This window comes from Odocoileus virginianus, unplaced genomic scaffold (genome assembly GCF_023699985.2).
Source record: "Odocoileus virginianus isolate 20LAN1187 ecotype Illinois unplaced genomic scaffold, Ovbor_1.2 Unplaced_Scaffold_2, whole genome shotgun sequence".
Taxonomy (NCBI): domain Eukaryota; kingdom Metazoa; phylum Chordata; class Mammalia; order Artiodactyla; family Cervidae; genus Odocoileus; species Odocoileus virginianus.
The window spans coordinates 663,759-682,464 of record NW_027224264.1 but is presented as its reverse complement, the minus strand read 5'-3'; the positions used below and the strand labels follow the sequence as shown (position 1 = coordinate 682,464).

At 44.8% G+C, this 18,706-nt stretch overlaps 1 protein-coding gene across 2 annotated transcripts in view; it reads left to right on the top strand.

Annotated features, from left to right (window-relative positions):
- TENM1 (teneurin transmembrane protein 1) overlaps positions 1-18,706 on the top strand; it is an 862,693-nt gene that overhangs the window by 809,369 nt on the left and 34,618 nt on the right. For both annotated transcript variants that reach the window (XM_070462280.1, XM_070462279.1), the window contains 2 exons: positions 7,987-8,353; positions 9,900-10,410. In XM_070462280.1, the coding sequence (XP_070318381.1) occupies positions 7,987-8,353; positions 9,900-10,410 (878 nt within the window). The remainder of the gene's footprint in view (positions 1-7,986; positions 8,354-9,899; positions 10,411-18,706) is intronic.

Sequence of the window (18,706 nt, the reverse complement as noted above, 5' to 3'; positions counted from 1 at the left end):
ACAGGAGACTCAGGTTCGATCCCTGGGTCAGAAAGATCCCCTGGAGGAGGAAAATGGCAACCCACTCCAGTATTCTTGCCTGGAGAATCCCATGGACAGAGCAGCCTGGTGGGCTACAGTCCATAGGGTCGCAAAGAGTCGGACATGACTGAAGAGACTTAGCATATACTCATGCGCTAAGGAGGAAAGAGTGAAATAATGGTAGGGTAGCCCTAGAACTGGTAGTCTCTGCCACAGCATCTTAGTAACCACAAGTTCAACACTTTGTTTTGACCCTGATCCTGTCTAAGCTTCTTCAAATGTGTAAAAGCCATCTAGAGAAAGTTTGGTTTGGGGAGTTGGAAAGCACATGCTATGTTTCAGAGTGATGGCTCCTGTTGATCTTCCTTTTAAAATGTGGAAATCGGGACTTCCCTGGTGGTCCAGTGGCTAAGACACACTCTCCCAATGCAGGGGGCCCAGGTTCCATCCCTGATCAGGGAACTAGATTCCACATGCCACAACTAAGATCAAAGATCCCATGTGCTGCAGCTAAGACCTGGCACAGCCAAATAAGTAAATTTAAAAAATAATTAATAGATAAAAAGTGGAAATTATTACAATATGAAATATACCAGGTCTGCTTTGAAATTGTTTTGTTTGTTTTGCTTCGCTTTGTTTCCTCAACTTCTAAAATGTTCTTGAAACATTGGGGTAGGTGTGATTTAATCTATAGGTTCTGCAGCAAAGTGATTCTAAAGATCAGTCCAGCTGTAACTCTTGATTAGATTAATCCTGGCTATGCATCTGCCATGAGTAATGTGACTTACGTGTCAGTTTTTCTGATTAGGCAACCATGGACACAGACCATGCTAAGACATCTGACCAAAGGTTGAGGGGTTCCTCAAACTCTCCAGCTGTTATTCAGAGAAACACAAGATGTGAATATGAGATAATGGAAAATAATTTGCCAGTTGACAAGTCCATGTAGACTTGGTGTATTTCATCTTCTAATAATTTCCACTTTTTAAAAGCAAGATCAATAAGGGCCATCACTCTCAAAGGTGTCATCGTGCCTTCCAATTGCAGAAAGCCAACTTTCTCCAGATGGTTTTTTTCCCTCTTTTATAAATTTGAAGAAGCTCAGACAGTATCAGTGTCAAGAAATGAGAAGGCCATTTGAAAACTGACAAAAAGTGATGCTAACAATCTGGAGTTGTCAGCTTTTAGAAGCATGGGGAAATCTAACATGGAGCTGGCAGCACACCTGGCAGAGAGCATCACGTCCCATCACTGCATCTTCCCCAGGGTTGGCGTACTACAGAAATGATAATCATACGCTTCCTGGAAATTCCTGCTGAAGAGGCCTCAGAGATCAGAAGCAAACAGTCATTTTTTAAATGAGCCATAAGGCTGGATATGTATGAAAGGCGGAAGATGAGAAGTGTCCTGTTTAGGATAGGGAGACAGGGCCATTTGGGAAACAGCTGGTTTCTTCAGCACAGTTGAACTTGGGGAAAAGAAGTTATTAGCACTTGGTAGCAATGGCAAAATATAGTAATAGTCATGATATGTTTCTTAGGCTCTTCCATGAAAGTTAATTTCATAAAATAATGGAATGGAACAGAAGTAGTCTACTTTTCTATGTCACTAACACCTATTGGAGAATGAAGGAAATGAAGTCAGCCAAAGATTGTCAACTTCATGAGGGCAGGGTCTAGTCTGTCTTGGTTAGAAATGGCTCCCTAGTGCCTGGCATAATGCCTAAAATGGGATAGAGAGCTATTTGGGGCAAAAGAAAGGAAACTATATAAGTAGCATGTTCTATACTTGGAACTGTATCAAGAGTACTGTTACAAATAACAGTGGGGAATTCCAAGTAATAAGCTAAAATATTAGCCATGAAACTGGCTGACAAATATATGTGAAATAATATATCCCAATATAAGCCAAATGTTTCTTGGAGGATGCATGGCTTAAAAAGATTCCCAAGCAATGGAATAAATGGACAAGGAGGAAATGGTTGGTGACAGAAAAGCAACAGAAACCTTGAAAGAGCATGACAAAGTGACTGCACTTGAGAGTTTATGAGAGACACTTCCCTGATGGTCCAGTAGTTAAGACTTCATGCTTTCAATGCAGAGGGTGCAGGTTTGATCCCTGGTCGGGGAACTAAGATCCCACATGCCCCATGGTGAAGCCAAAAAAAAAAAAAAAAAGACAAAGAGAGAAACTTCATGAGATAGCCAAGAAAGACAACATTGTGATAGTCTTAACAGGAATGTGAAGAAATACAGGCGTGTTCCATGATAAAAAGTAGCCTTTTACAGAGCTCTTTCTGTGTATCAGGCAGTGAGCTTAGTGCTTTATGTAGATTTTGGTATAGTTTCTATAAGTTTTTGAGAAGATATTACTCTCCCCAATTTCTAGATGACGAAACTGAAGTTCAGACAGGTTACCTGATTTGCTCCAGGGTCACAGAGCTAGCAAATAACAGAGAGAATTTTGAAGCCAGGAAATCTTAACTCCAAAACCTGAGCTTCTAACCACTTCCTTCTACCACATCTGAGCCTTTTTCTAGGGAGAGAGTATATAGCTTCAATTAGTTTCTCAAAGGGCTTTGTAAATGCAAAAAAGTATGAGATACAGTAAAGCCAACTCTAAGCACCATGAGGGCAGGGACTGTGCCTGAATCAGCACTCAGATATCTGTGAGGGGGTTGGGTGGATGGGGATTTCCCTGGTGGCTCAGACAGTAAAGTGTCTGCCTACAATGCAGGAGACCCGGGTTCAATCCCTGGGTTGGGAAGATCTCCTGGAGAAGGAAATGGCAACCCACTCCAGTATTCTTGCCTGGAAAATCCCATGGACGGAGAAGCCTGGTAGGCTACAGCCCATGGGGTCACAAAGAGTCGGACACAACTGAGCAACTTCACTTTCACTTTGGGTGGATAGATGACTGCATCAACGCGTGAGTGTACTGGTGACCATCTGGCCTCTAAATTGGTTCTCATTCATCAACCTGCCCCTTGAACTGCAGCCTAAGTGATCTCTCTAAAGCCCTAGTCTGACCATGTGAACCCTCGACTTAAAAGATGGTCGTTGATACCTCAACACCCGCAGTTGAAGTCTAAAGTCCTTAGCATACACAGTCCTTCACGCTTAGTGCGGTGGTTCTAAATAAGGGACAGTTTGCCCCTCGGGGGACATTTGTTAATATCTGGAGACATTTTGGTTATCACAAGTCAGGGGAAGGTGTTAGTTGTATTTAGTGAATAAAGTCCAGAGACACTGCTAAATATCTTATACAGGACAGGACAGCCCCCACAACAAAGAATCATCTGGCCACAAAAGACAATAGTGCCCCAGTGGAGAGACTTAAAATTAGTCCTTGGAAACATGTGAACTTCCTTTGCCACTACTACCTACCCTATTTTATGTTCCAGCTATCTCAGGCTGTGGCGAATGCCCCACCCCCATATGGTTTTGTGCTTTTTCTCAATACCTTTGCTTCATCCTTCAAGATATTTATAAAATATTTATTTGGCTGCACCAGATATTAGTTGTGGCACATGGGATTTTCAATCTTTATTGCAGCATGTGGCATCTTTAGCACAAGAGATCTAGTTCCCTAACCAGGGATCAAACCCAGGCCCCCTGCCTTGGGAGCTCAGAGTCTTAGCCACTGGACCATCAGGGAAGACCCATCCTTTAAGACTAAGTTTACATTCTCTTCTATTAATAGCAGTATTGCCCCAAACTTCCTCCTATGTGTTCGCATGTCACCCTAGGCATGTGTTTTTTGTGGCAATTAACCACATTATATTGACATGACCTGTTTCTGTATCTGCCTTCCATCGCTTGAACTGTGAACTAATCAAGGGTAGGGAACTTTTTTATTTACCTTTATAATAGTGCTTGACACAGAGCAGGCACCCACAAAGCCTTGAACTGAAAGAAAGCAAATAAGAAAGGAAGATAAATCACTCAATTGCTAGTGAGCTTTGACCTTCTCAGCAAAAAAAAAAAAAAAAAAAGTTGAAATCAACCTTTAGAGTAAAGGGAAGGCCAGCTTGGTGAGAAGAACATGAAGAAACATGTCCATTCTTCTAGGTGAGAAATCAGACAGCAGAAAGGCTAAGAGCCGACATCTGAAAATGGGGATATTGATAGTTTCTTTCTCAAGTGATTACTCTAAGCATATAAAGTAATAATCCATGTAAAGAGCCTGACACATAGGAAGCACTCAATAAACAGTAGGTACTTTTATTAAAGGCTCAGATGAGTGGGCCTGTAATTTTATAGATGTTATTGATTAGGACCAGTTCAAGGGAAGGGGCAGCACCTATTTATATTTAAAAGTAGGTCAGTTTAAAGAAAAATATTAAGTCAGTAGTAGTGCAAGTAGTGGACGGCTAAGGCAAAATTCATGAAGCTGTGATGTGCACAAGTGAAGTCTGGGAAGCAGAGCTGAAAGGGAACTATACTGTATGGTAACTGGACTAGATCCCTAAAGGTTTGTGACTTTGAAACCATTTTTCATGTTAACACCATTTCCTGTCCCTTACTTTGTCCAGACCCTGGGCTGAGTATCTTACATCCCCATCTCAATCAATCCACACAATCTCTCTAAAAGGTAGGTAGACTATCATTAGCTTCTTTTTCTTGTGGCAGATGAAGAAACCAGAGACTCATAGGAGATACCTCATTTGCCAGGATTACACACTAATACGCCTGGAGAATCCCAGGACAGAGGAGCCTGGTGGGCTACAGTCCATAGGGTCACAAAAAGTCAGACACGACTGAGCAACTGAGCATGCACACTATATGGGAAAGAACCGGCCTTGAAACTGTTAAGGAGACTCCCAGTTAACTAATTATGGTCTGTGTCTACAGTGTGGGATGAAGTTTATAACTGAGGAATTTTCTAGTTTGGTCTAATTGCCGGCTTATATTCAGATATTGCTGTTACACATGGATTTTCCCCTTTAAGAGCCTGCTGCTTTATAAACTACCACTTAGGTCAAACTTAACTTGCTCTTTAAGCCAACCATGGGACTGACTGACCTGAGAGCCAAGTGCCTTCAAGGCAAATTTTCAGTTAGCAGAGGAAGACGTGGCGTTGTCAAGGCTTGACATCCAGACCAAGGGCTCCTTTCTGCTCAGGGTTATTTCTCAGGGAAGGTTGTTGGGAGATGGGTATATTCCACCAGCTGGCGGCTACACCAGTGACCTTTACTGCTAGTTTAGCTTAAATACATTTTGACATTTCAAACAAATTAATGTATTTTTACAAGGTGGGGCAATGACCACAAATTAGGCCAAATGGTTTGCCTGCCGGCCGGGTCACAATGCAAAAATCCCAAAACCTCACAACTGTCCCTTCAGCTCTTTCTGCTGCTAACACCCCCAAAGAAATGTTTCTTTCTGTCCACTTGGACAAATGCCAACAGCCCTCAAGGGTGAACCTTAGCCCCACCTCAGTAGTGTGTAATTCTTGGGTTTCTCTGCAACTAAAAGATGCTAATTCTGACTGCCAGAGTCAGTGCAAAGACTCCATCCTCTACATTAGCTGGTATGTTGTGGAAATGCCTTGGTACAAATCACCAGTTCCTTGAAAAATTACCCGGAAATGGGAGTATTTAACATGAGAAAGATATAAAAGGAACTAGCAACCTAAGAGAGGTGAAAAGGTCGTTTCTGAAAACACAGGCCCCAGACTACTAAGTAGACACACATCTTTCATCTGAGGAGATTTCAGAGACTAGCTGCCCAGCCAAATCAAATGGGAATTAAAGGGATTCTGTGTAGCTGGTACAGAAAGTGTCTCAGAAGCACAAACGCCACTTTAGTCACAGGAAACTGCCAGAGGGAGACTTATTTGATGGAACAGAAAACAAACAGTAGCTGGTGTATTTTTGAGGCGACATTAAACCTAATAAACATGACACCAATAGTGTTGACTTAAATCAGATGGGGCGAGTTGGAGAATTTAACAGCTCATCTTCCAACCACCAGCCTTTATCTCAGAGGCGGCCTTGACAGCAGAGAACCGAGTCCAAAACGTGTCCTCCTCTGACTTCTGCCAGGTGTGTGCTGTCCCCGGCCTCTGCCCTGGCCTCAGCTCTCGGAGTGGGGATAATTAGAACGTCATTTCTGCCAGCTTTCTTTTCTCTGGGTCACTGACTTCAGACTTGATCCAAATAGGAGTGTTGGACTGAAATAAATTCATTTCCTCTTCCTCAGCTAACCCCAGCTTATTTCCTGGGGGACCATGCTCCATAGGCCCAGCGCATGCAAGCAGCTTCTGTACCAGCCCGATGGTGTACGGAGGTCCAGAGTGAGGGCCCATGGCAGAAGGGCACTGTCTCACTGTTCTCCCTCTTAGTTGACAGGCATTGACATGCAAGGGCCTCAGACAGAAGTGCGGAGGAACACATCACAGCAAACTGCTCTGGGAGCTGTTAAGGCTGGTGTTTAATGTTTATCCAATGGCCTCAGTCTGAAAGACTCTGTAGGACATGCTTAACACAAGCTCAGCTTTATACTCCATTAGCATTCAAATTCCTAGCTGCCCAGAGGCATATGGTACTGACCAGAGAAGGCCAGCGCATGTCGAGACTGAGGGCACGTAGAGACAGGAGGACAGGTTGAGGCTTCTGGGTGTCTAGGGGAGACACTCAGACACAGGGGGCAGAGAGGCCCAGGTGGTGCCAGAGGGGAGGTCAGAGACAACCTTTGTCTTCTTTACAGTGTCACCAGTTGCCCTCCATTAAGAGACAGAATTAGAGGGAGATTTATCTCAGACTGGCCTTTGTTCACTTCATTACTGAGTGGAAGGCCTCTTCCAACTGGAAAATAGTGGGTCTCAGAATGCAATGACAGCCATGTCTTGTTTTCAGACTTTCAGATTCAATGAGAAAAACAAAGCTTACCTCAGGCTTTCACTCAAGGCAGAAAGAAGAGCAGCTACATCACTGCTACTATCTTGGCCAGGAATGGGGCGCACTCTTCTGCCTTGGTCTAGCCATAAGACAAGAGAAATAAAGTATAGAATAAGTGAGTGGTGGAGTTGAGAGTGCACATAACGTAACGTCATTCTCTGAGAAGTGCCCAGTGGTGAACAACAGCTGGTGGGGAAATGTCAGGGTAGGCACTGGGCTGACTCCTGTGTCGAAAAAGGAACTAGAGTAGATCTGTTTGCTTGCCTATGTGTCCCCAGTGCCCAGCACACCAGACCTCCCCCCCACACACACACACACTTACACACACACTCACACACACACCCACACACGAGTCCTTCTGCTTCTAACTCCAGTGACCAGCACACCAGACCACCCCCCACACACACTCACACTCACACACACACTCACTCACACACTCACACACACACACACTCACACACACACACACAGCACACCAGACCACCCACACACACGCACGCACACACACACTCACACACACACACCCACACACGAGTCCTTCTGCTTCTAACTCCAGTGACCAGCACACCAGACCACCCCCCACACACACACACACTCACACACACACTCACACACACACACACACACACACACTCACACACACACCAGTCCTTTTGCTTCTAACTCCAGTGCCCAGCACACCAGACCACCCACACACACGCACACACACACACACACTCACACACACACACACACACACTCACACACACACACTCACACACACACACACACACACACACACACACACACTCTCTCACACACACACACACACACACACACTTTCTGAAATTATAGGGAGAAAATAATTCACAGTATTTTGGAAATCCATAAATGGTAAATGTGTTTACCAGAACATTTAATCAACTGTCCTTCCCAACTTTGCCAGATAACACCAACATTGCTGGAATTCAAGAGACGGGGCTGTTGCAGGGGGTGGGAGACCAATAAGCCAATTTTTCTTTCAAGATAAAACTGCCCCAGAAAGATATTGTAACTTAATGGTGTGTGTTCTGTTCTTTTTGCAGGTGCGATTAGAGTGGCCAACAGACCTTGCAGTCAATCCCATGGACAATTCATTGTATGTCTTGGATAACAACATTGTGCTGCAAATTTCTGAGAACCGGCGAGTGCGGATCATTGCAGGGCGCCCCATTCACTGCCAGGTGCCAGGCATCGATCATTTCTTGGTCAGCAAGGTAGCAATTCACTCCACTCTAGAGTCAGCAAGAGCCATCAGCGTCTCCCACAGCGGGCTGCTCTTCATAGCTGAAACAGATGAGAGGAAAGTAAACCGCATTCAGCAAGTTACCACCAATGGGGAGATCTCCATCATAGCTGGGGCCCCCACTGACTGTGACTGCAAAATTGATCCCAACTGTGACTGTTTTTCAGGTATGACCTTTTAAGCAATTCACCAGCTCCCCTTCTCTGTTTTCAAAAGAAAAACGGGCATCGGAAAGTCAAAAAAAGAACAAAAGTGGTCCTTGTAAACACTGGTATGAGGCAGTGAAGAAAGCAATGGACTGGCGGTCAGACAGCTTAGTATCTGGCCCTGGCTGTGCAACTGAGTCACTGAGTGACCCTAGGAAAGTCATAAAACCTCTTCATGACTCATTCCACCTGCTAAGTAGAGTGATCACGTGTCTCAGTTACATCACCTCACTGTTTTGAAGATAAACTAGTATAGTAAAAGTTTGGGTGCTCAAGAAGTTAGGACCTCTATCCAAATGTGAGGTCCCCATATTTTTTGTACTTTAGAGAAAGGATAGCTGGGTAAAACCTACACTTACTGATTTGGGTAAGGAAAAAATTACTTCTACTAAGTGACTGATTTCCAGATTAATAATGTGAGCTGCTTGAAACCCAGAGGGACTAAGAACAGACTGGTTTGGGGGTTCATGGGCAAAATTAAATCTCACCATGGAGGGTTCTCAAGACATCAGCCTTCTACTTACGTTTTTTTTTTTTTAATCCAAAATTTTTTCATAACCAATAGTGCCCTTTACTTCCAATTGATAAGGAGGTGGGGAGAAGAAAGAGCCTTTGCACCAAAACACAGAGTGGATATTTCAGATAGTAAACAGTCCTGTAAATGTCAATAGATGCATTTATTGCTGGAATGTGGAAATCCCTCCATGCTACATGCAGCCCTATTAAACCGCTCATCTGGGCCCAAATGGTTCTTTTAACCTTTGTCTTTCCTTGGGACAGAGGAATCAGGAGTGAGCAACTTAGTCGATAGGACTTTTAATCAATATTTCCAGTGTTTTCCTGGACAATTAGTTTTATAGTTATTTTGCTAATTGGTATCTTTCTTCCAAGGCAAAACTGGAATATTTATTCTGGTTATCAAATTTGATGTTCTGAGTCATTGTTGCACTTACAGACTTAGTGTACTTTGACAATGTGACAATAAGAATTAACAGAAAAAAGGTTCTCTGGGCAGAGAAGGAATGGAAAGCCCTGACATAGATCCTACGAGCATGGACAGGCATAAGTCTCATGGATTTCCAGCCAGATTTGGGGTGGCTGTTATTATTTGATGTTTTTGTATCCAGCAATACAATAGATACAGAACAGCAGGATTGAAGATTTCACAAAATTGGTGTTCACTGAGATCATTGCATCTTCTGTTCATCTTCAGTGGTGCTGACTCAAAAATTGTGAATAATGGACTTCAAATATCCAATTGGGGCACATGGAGAATGTTGGTTCACTGATTGTTCCCTTTAAAATGATTCTTGGGAGGGGGGGTAAATTCTTTTTTTTTTCTTTTTTTAAGTTTAATTTTTAATTGGAGGAAAATTACTTTACAATGTTGTATAAAATGGTTCTTTTTTTAAAAAAATGATTCTTGATATATAGCCGTTTTTTGTATTTGGTATGTTTCTAAAATGCTGTGATGACAGCTATTAAAATCAGGGTCTTCCTTGCACAGGCGATGGTGGCTATGCCAAAGATGCCAAGATGAAAGCCCCTTCCTCCTTAGCAGTGTCACCTGATGGTACTCTCTATGTGGCAGACCTTGGGAATGTTCGAATTCGTACCATTAGCAGGAACCAAGCCCACTTAAATGACATGAATCTTTACGAGATTGCCTCACCTGCTGATCAGGAACTCTATCAGTTCACCGTCAACGGAACCCACCTGCACACCTTGAACTTGATAACGAGAGACTATGTGTATAATTTCACCTACAATGCTGAAGGCGACTTGGGTGCAATTACCAGCAGCAACGGCAACTCCGTGCATATTCGCCGAGACGCAAGCGGAATGCCCCTTTGGCTTGTGGTGCCCGGCGGGCAGGTCTACTGGCTGACCATAAGCAGCAACGGAGTCCTGAAAAGAGTGTCAGCTCAAGGCTACAATCTGGCCTTGATGACCTATCCAGGGAACACGGGGCTCCTGGCTACCAAAAGTAACGAAAATGGATGGACAACCGTTTATGAGTAAGTTTCTAATTCTCAACATGGGCTCTTTTAGGTTTGTATTTGAAATTGTATTACAGTGGGAAAATGACTTAGTAATTGCTGGGTGTTGCATGCTATTTTCTCCTAACAACCACAATTAAAAAAAATAAAAAGTCAAGGAGAAAATTTTAACCCAACTCCTAGGGTTCAAACCTATGTCTCCAGAGCACTTTTGCAGAGCATAATAATAACATAGGCTGAATGAAGAATCAAGTGTGGCACTGCAGGAGACAGGAGTGAGGTGGAGGGCCATGTACTCAGAAAAATTTACAGCATTGCTGGGAAAACAAGAGAAATTTTCATTTAAGTAACAAAACTAGAAAGTAGTTCTAAAGTAGCAAAGAAACAGTGTAGTTTAACTGGTATTTATTGATCCCTGTGGGGTTTAATGAATGAATGAATAAATGCGTGCCCAGCCCAGTCCAGCCCAACTCAGTGTAAAATTGCTGTGGGAGTCAGGAACAGTGGGCCATGAAAGCTTGTGTGAAGTGGTGTGGGACAAATGCTCAAACTGGAGAGGCTGCTTCTGGGAAAAGTGGAGTCAAAACTCCAGTACAGGCTTGCACCTCCCCCCCAACCCCACCCAGTTTCCCCACATAAGGCAGACTCCAGCACATTTGGGTATTCACAGACCAGGTCTATGATAACTTTGTTTAATGGGGAATTTACCCAAGGTGTGTCTGAGGGCAGGCTACTAGGAGGTGTCCTGATGGAAATAGAGACCACTGTCCTTGACTGTTAAGGCGGGGCAACCTTGTTTGCCTGTCAACCTGTTTAGAAAGCTAGTTTGTGAACAGTCAGCAAGCGTCATCCCCACGAAGGGAATTGCTGAAGTTTTAACCAATTTACCGAGTGAAAAGAATCAGTGGAGCTGAACCCAGAGCCTGAAATGACATTCAAGTTGAGAAATGTGAGAAGCAAAGATATTCAGTATGAGGAATTCATGTGTACTCTTCCATGAGGACATGTGTGCGTGCATGCTAAGTGGCTCCTCTGTCCATGGGGATTCTCCAGGCAAGAATACTGGAGTGGGTTGCCATGCCCTCCTCCAGGGGATCTTCCAACCCAGGGATTGAACCTGGGTCTCTTATGTCTCCTGCATTGGCAGGTGAGTTCTTCACCACTAGCGCCACCTGGGAAGGATATAGAAATGTGGAAAGAATTGGTCCAGTCCCATGAAAGCCTCCAGAGGAAAGGGACAAAACAATTGGTCTTCAAATTTTGGATCATATCCCAAAGAAATGCCACTTGTACAAAAGAGCTGGACAGCTATTTTAGTTTCACTTAGAAAAATATATTCACTTGTTTCTGTTGCAGGTGTTCCTCTATTTCTTGAAAAATTTCTCTTACATCTTAATAAGAGTAATTAAAGCTACTGTTCACTGAGGCATTATTATGTACCAGCTCCTAGGCTAGGTGATTACATAAAGTATTTTCTTTGATCCCCAAAATAACAACGTGAGATCCATGCTCCTGTGATGCCTATTTTATGGATGAAGAAACTGAGACCCAGAATGGTAAACTTGCCCTTATTCACACAGATGTTCAGGATTCAAACTCCAACTGTCTGACTCAAGAGCCCGCATTCTAAAATATACTACCCTTAGGAAAAATAAAAGTTCTAATGAGGGATCTTTTTTTAAAATGTCACACAAGGTCACACTGCAGCTGAAATTAAACAAACAAGTATCTTGAAAGCTACTGGTTAAATTCAGTTAAGCAACCAAAAATGGCAGAATTATTAACTAGCTTTCAAAATAACCAGTTCAACCATTCACTTATTTATCAAATCATCACTTTGTATGTTTGAACTGTATGCAGTTTTATTTGTCAATTATACCTCAGTAAAACTAGAGAAAACAAAGAACACAAAGCAGCCAGTTTAACTGTTCATTTCTTTCTGCAACAAATATTTGCTGAGCACCTGGTATATACCTGGTGGTGGGGATAGAGCCATGAGCAAAACAGATACCAACCTCTACCTTTATAGCATTTACACTGTACAGAACTTCAGATGATGGTAAGTTCTGTGAAGGGAATAAAGCAGAGGAAGGGGGAATCAAGATGTGGGGGCAGAAGGGAGTTTTATTTTAGGTTGGTGGTCAGAAAAAGTGAAACTGTTAGTCACTCAGTTGTGTCTGATTCTTTGCGATCCCATGGACAGAGGAGCCTGGCGGGCTACGGTTAAATGTTCTTAATACAAAACATTAAAATATTTTACATATCAACTTTATTTATAGCACCAGATGTTTAAAAGTGGAGGGAAAAGTGAAAGTGTTAGTCGCTCAGTCGTGTCCGACTCTTTGTGATCCCATGGACTGTAGCCTGCCAGACTCCTCTGTCCATGGAATTCTCCAGGCAAGAATACTGGAGTGGGTTGCCATGCCCTCCTCCAGGGGATCTTCCTGACCAGGGATCAAACCTGGGTCTCCTGCATTGCAGGCAGATTCTTTACCATCTGGTGAGCAAGCATAGTTGGGATAGGAGATCAACGAAGTGGCCAGGGCCACTTTGCATAGGGCTTTGAAGGCCTTTGTAAAGACTTTGAGTAAAAGGTGGAAACCACTGGAGAGCTTCGAGGAAATGAGTGACATAATCAGCCTTACATGTTTAAAGAGTTGCTGTGTACAGAAAACAGACTGTGTGGTGGAAGCAAAGGAATGTAGTGGAGGGAGGATGATACTTCAATAATCCAGGCAATATGGTGACTTAGACCAGGGAGTGAGGGCAGTAAGTGGTAATAATTGAAATATATTTTGACAGTGGAGCTATCAGGATAGACAAATGGGATGTGGGGTGTGGGAGAAAAAAATGGTCAGAAATAACTCCAAAGTGTTTGGCCACAGCAAGTGGATGTTGAACTTTCCATTTACCAGGATGGGGAAGACCAGGCAAGGAGTACATGATAGTGGGTGGGAGTTCAGGGTCGGCTACAATCAATTTAGACATCCAAGGGAATATAGCAAGTTGGCAAGTGGATACACGAGTCTGGAATTGAGGGGAGAGGGTGGAGTTTGAAATTTGGAGATCCAAATTTGGTATCCACTAGTGTTTAGATTGTATTTAAAGCCACGATATCTTCATGGCAAAGTGAGTGTAGTCAAGGAAGGAAAGAGATCTGATGACGGAACCTGGAGCCCACCAATGTTTAGAGTTGAGTATAGGAAGAGGAACCAGTGAAAAAGAGACTGAGAAAGTCTAGTGAAGTAGGAAGAAGACCAGGAGAGTGGGATGTCCTGGAAGCAAAGCCAAACAAGTGCCTCAAGGAAGGAGAAGTGATCAGCTGTGTCAAATACTCCTGATAAGTCAAGTAAGATAAGTGCTGAGAGTTGACCACTCCACCCAGCACTGTGAAGATCATTGTTTACCTTGACAAGAGCAGGTGTTTTGGGCAGTGGGGGATGAAAACTTTAGCAGAGCAGGTTTAAGAGGGAATGGACACACATGTCTTCATAGCACTGTTATTCAGAATAGTCAAGAAGTGTAAAGTACCAGGTCCATCAAGACACAGGTAGCCAAACAAAATGTGGTACATCCATACCATGGGATATTATTCATCCATGAAAAGAATGAAGTTTTGGTACATGCTACAATGTGGATGAACCTCAAAGACATTATGCTAACTGAAAGAAGCCAGACACAAAAGGACAAATATTATATAATTCTGTTTATATGAGATGTCCACAAAAGGCAAAGTCATACAAAGTAGGTGAGCGGTTGCCAAGAACTAGGGAGAGGAGTGAATGGGGAGTGACTGCTTTTGAGTACGGGGTTTATTTTGAGGGTGATGGAAATGTTCTAGAAATGGTGCGGATGGTTGCACACATTGTCAATGTATTGAAAGCCACTGAATTGCATGCTGTGTACTTTTAAAAGTATTCATTTATTTTTGGCTGTGCCAGGTCTTCTTTGCTGTGTGGGGGCTTTTCTCTAGCTGCAGTGAGTGGAGGATACTCTGCAGTTGCGGTGCACAGGCTTCTCCTTGTGGCGGCTTCTCTTGTTGCGGAGCATGGACCCTAGACTCTCAGGCTCAGTAGTTGCGGTTCCCAGGCTCTAGAGCACAGGCTCAACAGTTGTGGCACAAGGGCTTAGCTGCTCTGTGGCATGTGGCATCTTCCCGGACCAGGGATTGCACCCATGTCTCCTGCATTGGCAGGCGGATTCTTTACCGCTAAGCCACCAGGGAAGCCCTACTGTGTACTTTTAAATGATGACTTTTATAATGTGTTGATTATGTTTCAATAATAATAGTAATGAGAGCAACTGGGAAGAGAAAGTTTGGAGACCATGAGTAAGGAACCCTTCTGAGGACATTGCTGTAATGAGGAGCAGAGAAATTGGAGCAGAGGGGGATGGAGTAAAGAGAAGGAGAGAAATATCAGTTTATGTGTATGCTGATGAAAATAATCCAATGCAGAGGGGGAAATTGATGATGTGGGATAGAGAAGACAGTGTTGTAGTTGGCTAGTCTGTGGGTCCACAGTGGCACAGTGATGCAGGCAAGCAGGACGCTTAACAGTGAGTGGAGCTCAGGCCTATCACCAGGACTCCGCCGGCAGTGAATAAAAAGGTAACATCTAATGTCACTGTTGTTGGGTAAGCTTGAGGCATTAAGAGATGAGAAACATGGGCTTTCATGTGGGGTTATCATGGAATTTTTATGGCCACTAAGAGACATTAGAGGCCATTTGACAAATAAGGAAATGGAAGCCCAGAGTAGAGGAATAACTTGGCTATTATTCCCTTTGCTAGTTGGCCATGTCTAGAGTCAGTCTTTGAGCTTCTAGCCCAGTGCTCTTTCCACTACCATGCCACTACCTTCCAGAAAAACAAAGAGGACTTGGATAACCAGAGTGACCATTGGAAGTCTGGGGAGCTAGAAGACAAGAGGAATAGGAGAGCTCCAGGAAAGAGAAAGGGAGGCTTAATATGCATTTCTTCCTTCTCCCACCTTCTAAATTCCAGCCAGCATTATACCGAAACCCTCTTGACCAGGTAGCATCTGTGGAAGGTTCCTCTTCATCCTGAATCAGTGTATTCTGTCCCCAACGGAACACTGCTCCCATCCCTTCTTGCCTGCACATACCAGAACGAATGAGCAATTTCCCAGCCTTGAAATGGAACTCATTCTTCCCGCAGTCCACCCTGTACAAGCCCTGACTTCTTTCACTTTTATCCTCCAGCACTTTAGCCAGTCCTGAGCACTGACTTGAGTTTTTCCTTGTCCTTCTGAAGCCGGGGGACACAGAATTGGACCTACTCTTCCGGTCAGGATTAGAGCTGTGCTGGGGTTGGGAGAAGGAGGTCTGCGGAACGATGCTCTGAGATGAAAGACAGGCTGCCTTCTGTGGCTGAAAAGGGAAAAATCCTCTGCCAAGGTGAACATCAAATTTCTTTTCTGAGATGACAAACAGAAAAAGAGAAAGAGAAGCAGAAGTTGGCAAGATGAACGACTGCCACAGAGAATAGCAAAGCCAGTCAGCCATTCAACTTTCGATGATCTGCAGTGATGCTGAGGAAGAACGACATGAGTGACCCTGAACGGCGTGGGCAGTCCAAATGGGATTTTAAAATGTATCTTGTGCTGTGGTAGTGGGTGGGCTTGTCCTGTGTAGCATGATGTTGTTTAAATAATTCATTGCTTTTCCTAATTCCATTTGGCTTGGACCAGGATCAAAAGTTGCACACCCCACCCATTAGTACTTGATGCTCCACCACCCCCAAGTGTCCTGAGTGTCAGGGGAAAGCTGACCACAGAGAAATAGCTAACAGGGAAGTGACTGTCAAGGCAGGAATAGGAATGAGGCAGGGCTCATGGTCCCAGGGGCTCATGGACTCCTGATTGCAGTGACCCTGCCCCAGCAGAGGTCCGAGGGAGGGACCTAGCATCTCCACAGTAGGGCAGCCTCCTTGTCTCACAAGGCATTCCCTGGCAAAGGCTTCTGCTCCACTCATCTGCAGAGGTCCCAGACTGAGGCCAAAGTGTCAGTTTCGTCACTGCCGCTGGTGCAGACTGAGCTGACAGCTCCTCGGGCCCTTGACCTTTGTGGGAGCCCTCTGCTCGAAGGGGACTACGCATTTCCATGATCTCTTGATCCCTGGTTTTCTGTATGCTCTCCATCTCAGGACTTGATTCGCACATTCCCCACCCCCACCCACCAAACCTGCCATTCACTGACAACTTGGAAATGCCCTCATGATGGCTCTAGGTGCCTTCTAGGCTGCTTCACAAATGCTCAGTCTTACGGAAGATGGCTAGGGGAAGGTTCTTCCTCCTACCTGATAAGATTCCTGGAACGGGGCAGGGGGAGAAGGGGAGCAAGGTAAACCCGCCCGCGTCTGTGGGTGAGATATTTGCCTGAGGGGAGGATGTGATTCCCCTGGTTATGTAAGTGAATAGTCAGTCCGAGCACATCGAACTGTTTTCCAGAATCTCAGAACAGGAAGAGAACAAAGGTGCCACGTAGTCCGCCCCCTGCCTCTGGGCAGGTGGAGGGTTTCCTTTTAAACAGAAAGAATGTGGCACTGCCACCAGTTTGTTCAGGACTCCACAGACAGACTGGACAGTTTTGCTCAGTCCCCTCCTCGTGGGCTCTATGCCCTTGAGAAGCCTCAGGAATGGGCAGCGAGAACTGTGGAGGGTCATGCTGGGGAGAAAGAACTAGCAAAGGGCCTGGGGCTGAGGCGAAGGTAGAGGGGTTGCAGAACAAACTTTCTCAGCCTGGCTGGGAGGGTGAGTTGCACCACACAGGACATCTGTGTAAACTGAGCCTCCGCATCCCCGGAGAGGGCTGGCTGTCCTCTCACCACGCTCCTTCCCATCTGCCCAGGCGGATCCTGCTTCCCACATTCAACAAATGGAAGCAGTGAGAGTCTGCTCTGGGCCGCACACCGAAAATACAGAGGTGAATGAGGCACTGTGCCCTCTCTCTAAAGATGCGAGAGTTTACCGCCTAGGAGGGCTATCACCACGCATCTCATAAAGGCAAGGGCCACCATTTTCTCTTACACAAACTGGGGCACTAAGCCTCCCAACAGGTTTCCCTGCTCCATAGCTCCCGTTCCAAGATTCACTGCCAGCACAGCACGTGTGGAGTCATACTGTTCTCCCCCTGAGAGCTTCCTAGGCCTCTCCATTGCCCATCGACTGCATGCTTTCCTCCAGAGCCTGGCACCCCAGTTTCCCCATGCTCTGCTCCCAGCAAGCCTCTCCAGCCTCATCTCCCATGCCCCTCCGAGAGGACCCTCGCACTCCCGCATCCCGCTTCCCTCAGTGGTCTTCCCAACCAGCAGGGTGCCCGCCTTCACGATGCCTTCCTCCCCTCCTATGTCTCTACCTATCAAGGGATTGATCTCCCGCTACCTTCCAGGATTTGAATACCACCTCTTTCTCCTCCTTTCCTTGTGCTCAGCCCGGAGGGAAATGACTCCGGCAGCTCCTCGTTTACAGAAGTATATGGCAGTATTCTGGCATCAGAGCAATTCGTGTGCCTATCTTACCTACCCTACTAGACTTCGAATTTCGTTCAGCACAGTATCCCCAGGACCCAGCCCAAGACTGATGATATTTATTGAATGAAGGACAAGTGAAGATAGAAGGGCATGATGGACTGGGCTGAATCATAGGAAGCCAAATGAAGTTGTTGGCAAGGAAAGGGGAATCTAGTATTTCCTAAAGAATGCTTATTCGGCTGCTCAGGTTTCTAAGAGGGTAAAGAGGGTCTATTTCCTTTTAGAAAATGATTAATGAATTATGCTTCTATAATATTCAATGTTTTCTTAAAAGCAAAGATGGAAGAGCTTCTGGTTTTTACTCGGCATGGTTTAACTATGACTTAGACTGTCCTCAAGGGAAAGGGCAGGCTAGCCCTTATGAGAAAATATCAGACCAAATATATTTTAATAATATGTAAATATCATCTGCCCTACTGTAAACTATATGGTCCTCAAGGACAAGAATGAATCCTGATTTTCCTTTCTGCATGTTTCCTTTGCTCCGCGGGAATACGTGTATGCGCACGCATGCAGTGGAACTCTGTAAAATCAAGACAGAAAGGGATAGGGTGATGGCAAACTCGCTCCTGACAACCGTGAAGGCACCAGTCAATGCCCAAACACACAGTTCACCAAACCAGAATTTGTGGGCCTGGTTAAGTGGATGCTACTCACAGTCCAGGGTGCAGAGGCCGAGTGGAGGCGTGAAGAAGGAAGTTAGTAGCCTGTTATGGCCTGAGGGGATCCGTTGCAGCATATTGGGCTTGTGCTCTCTGCACCA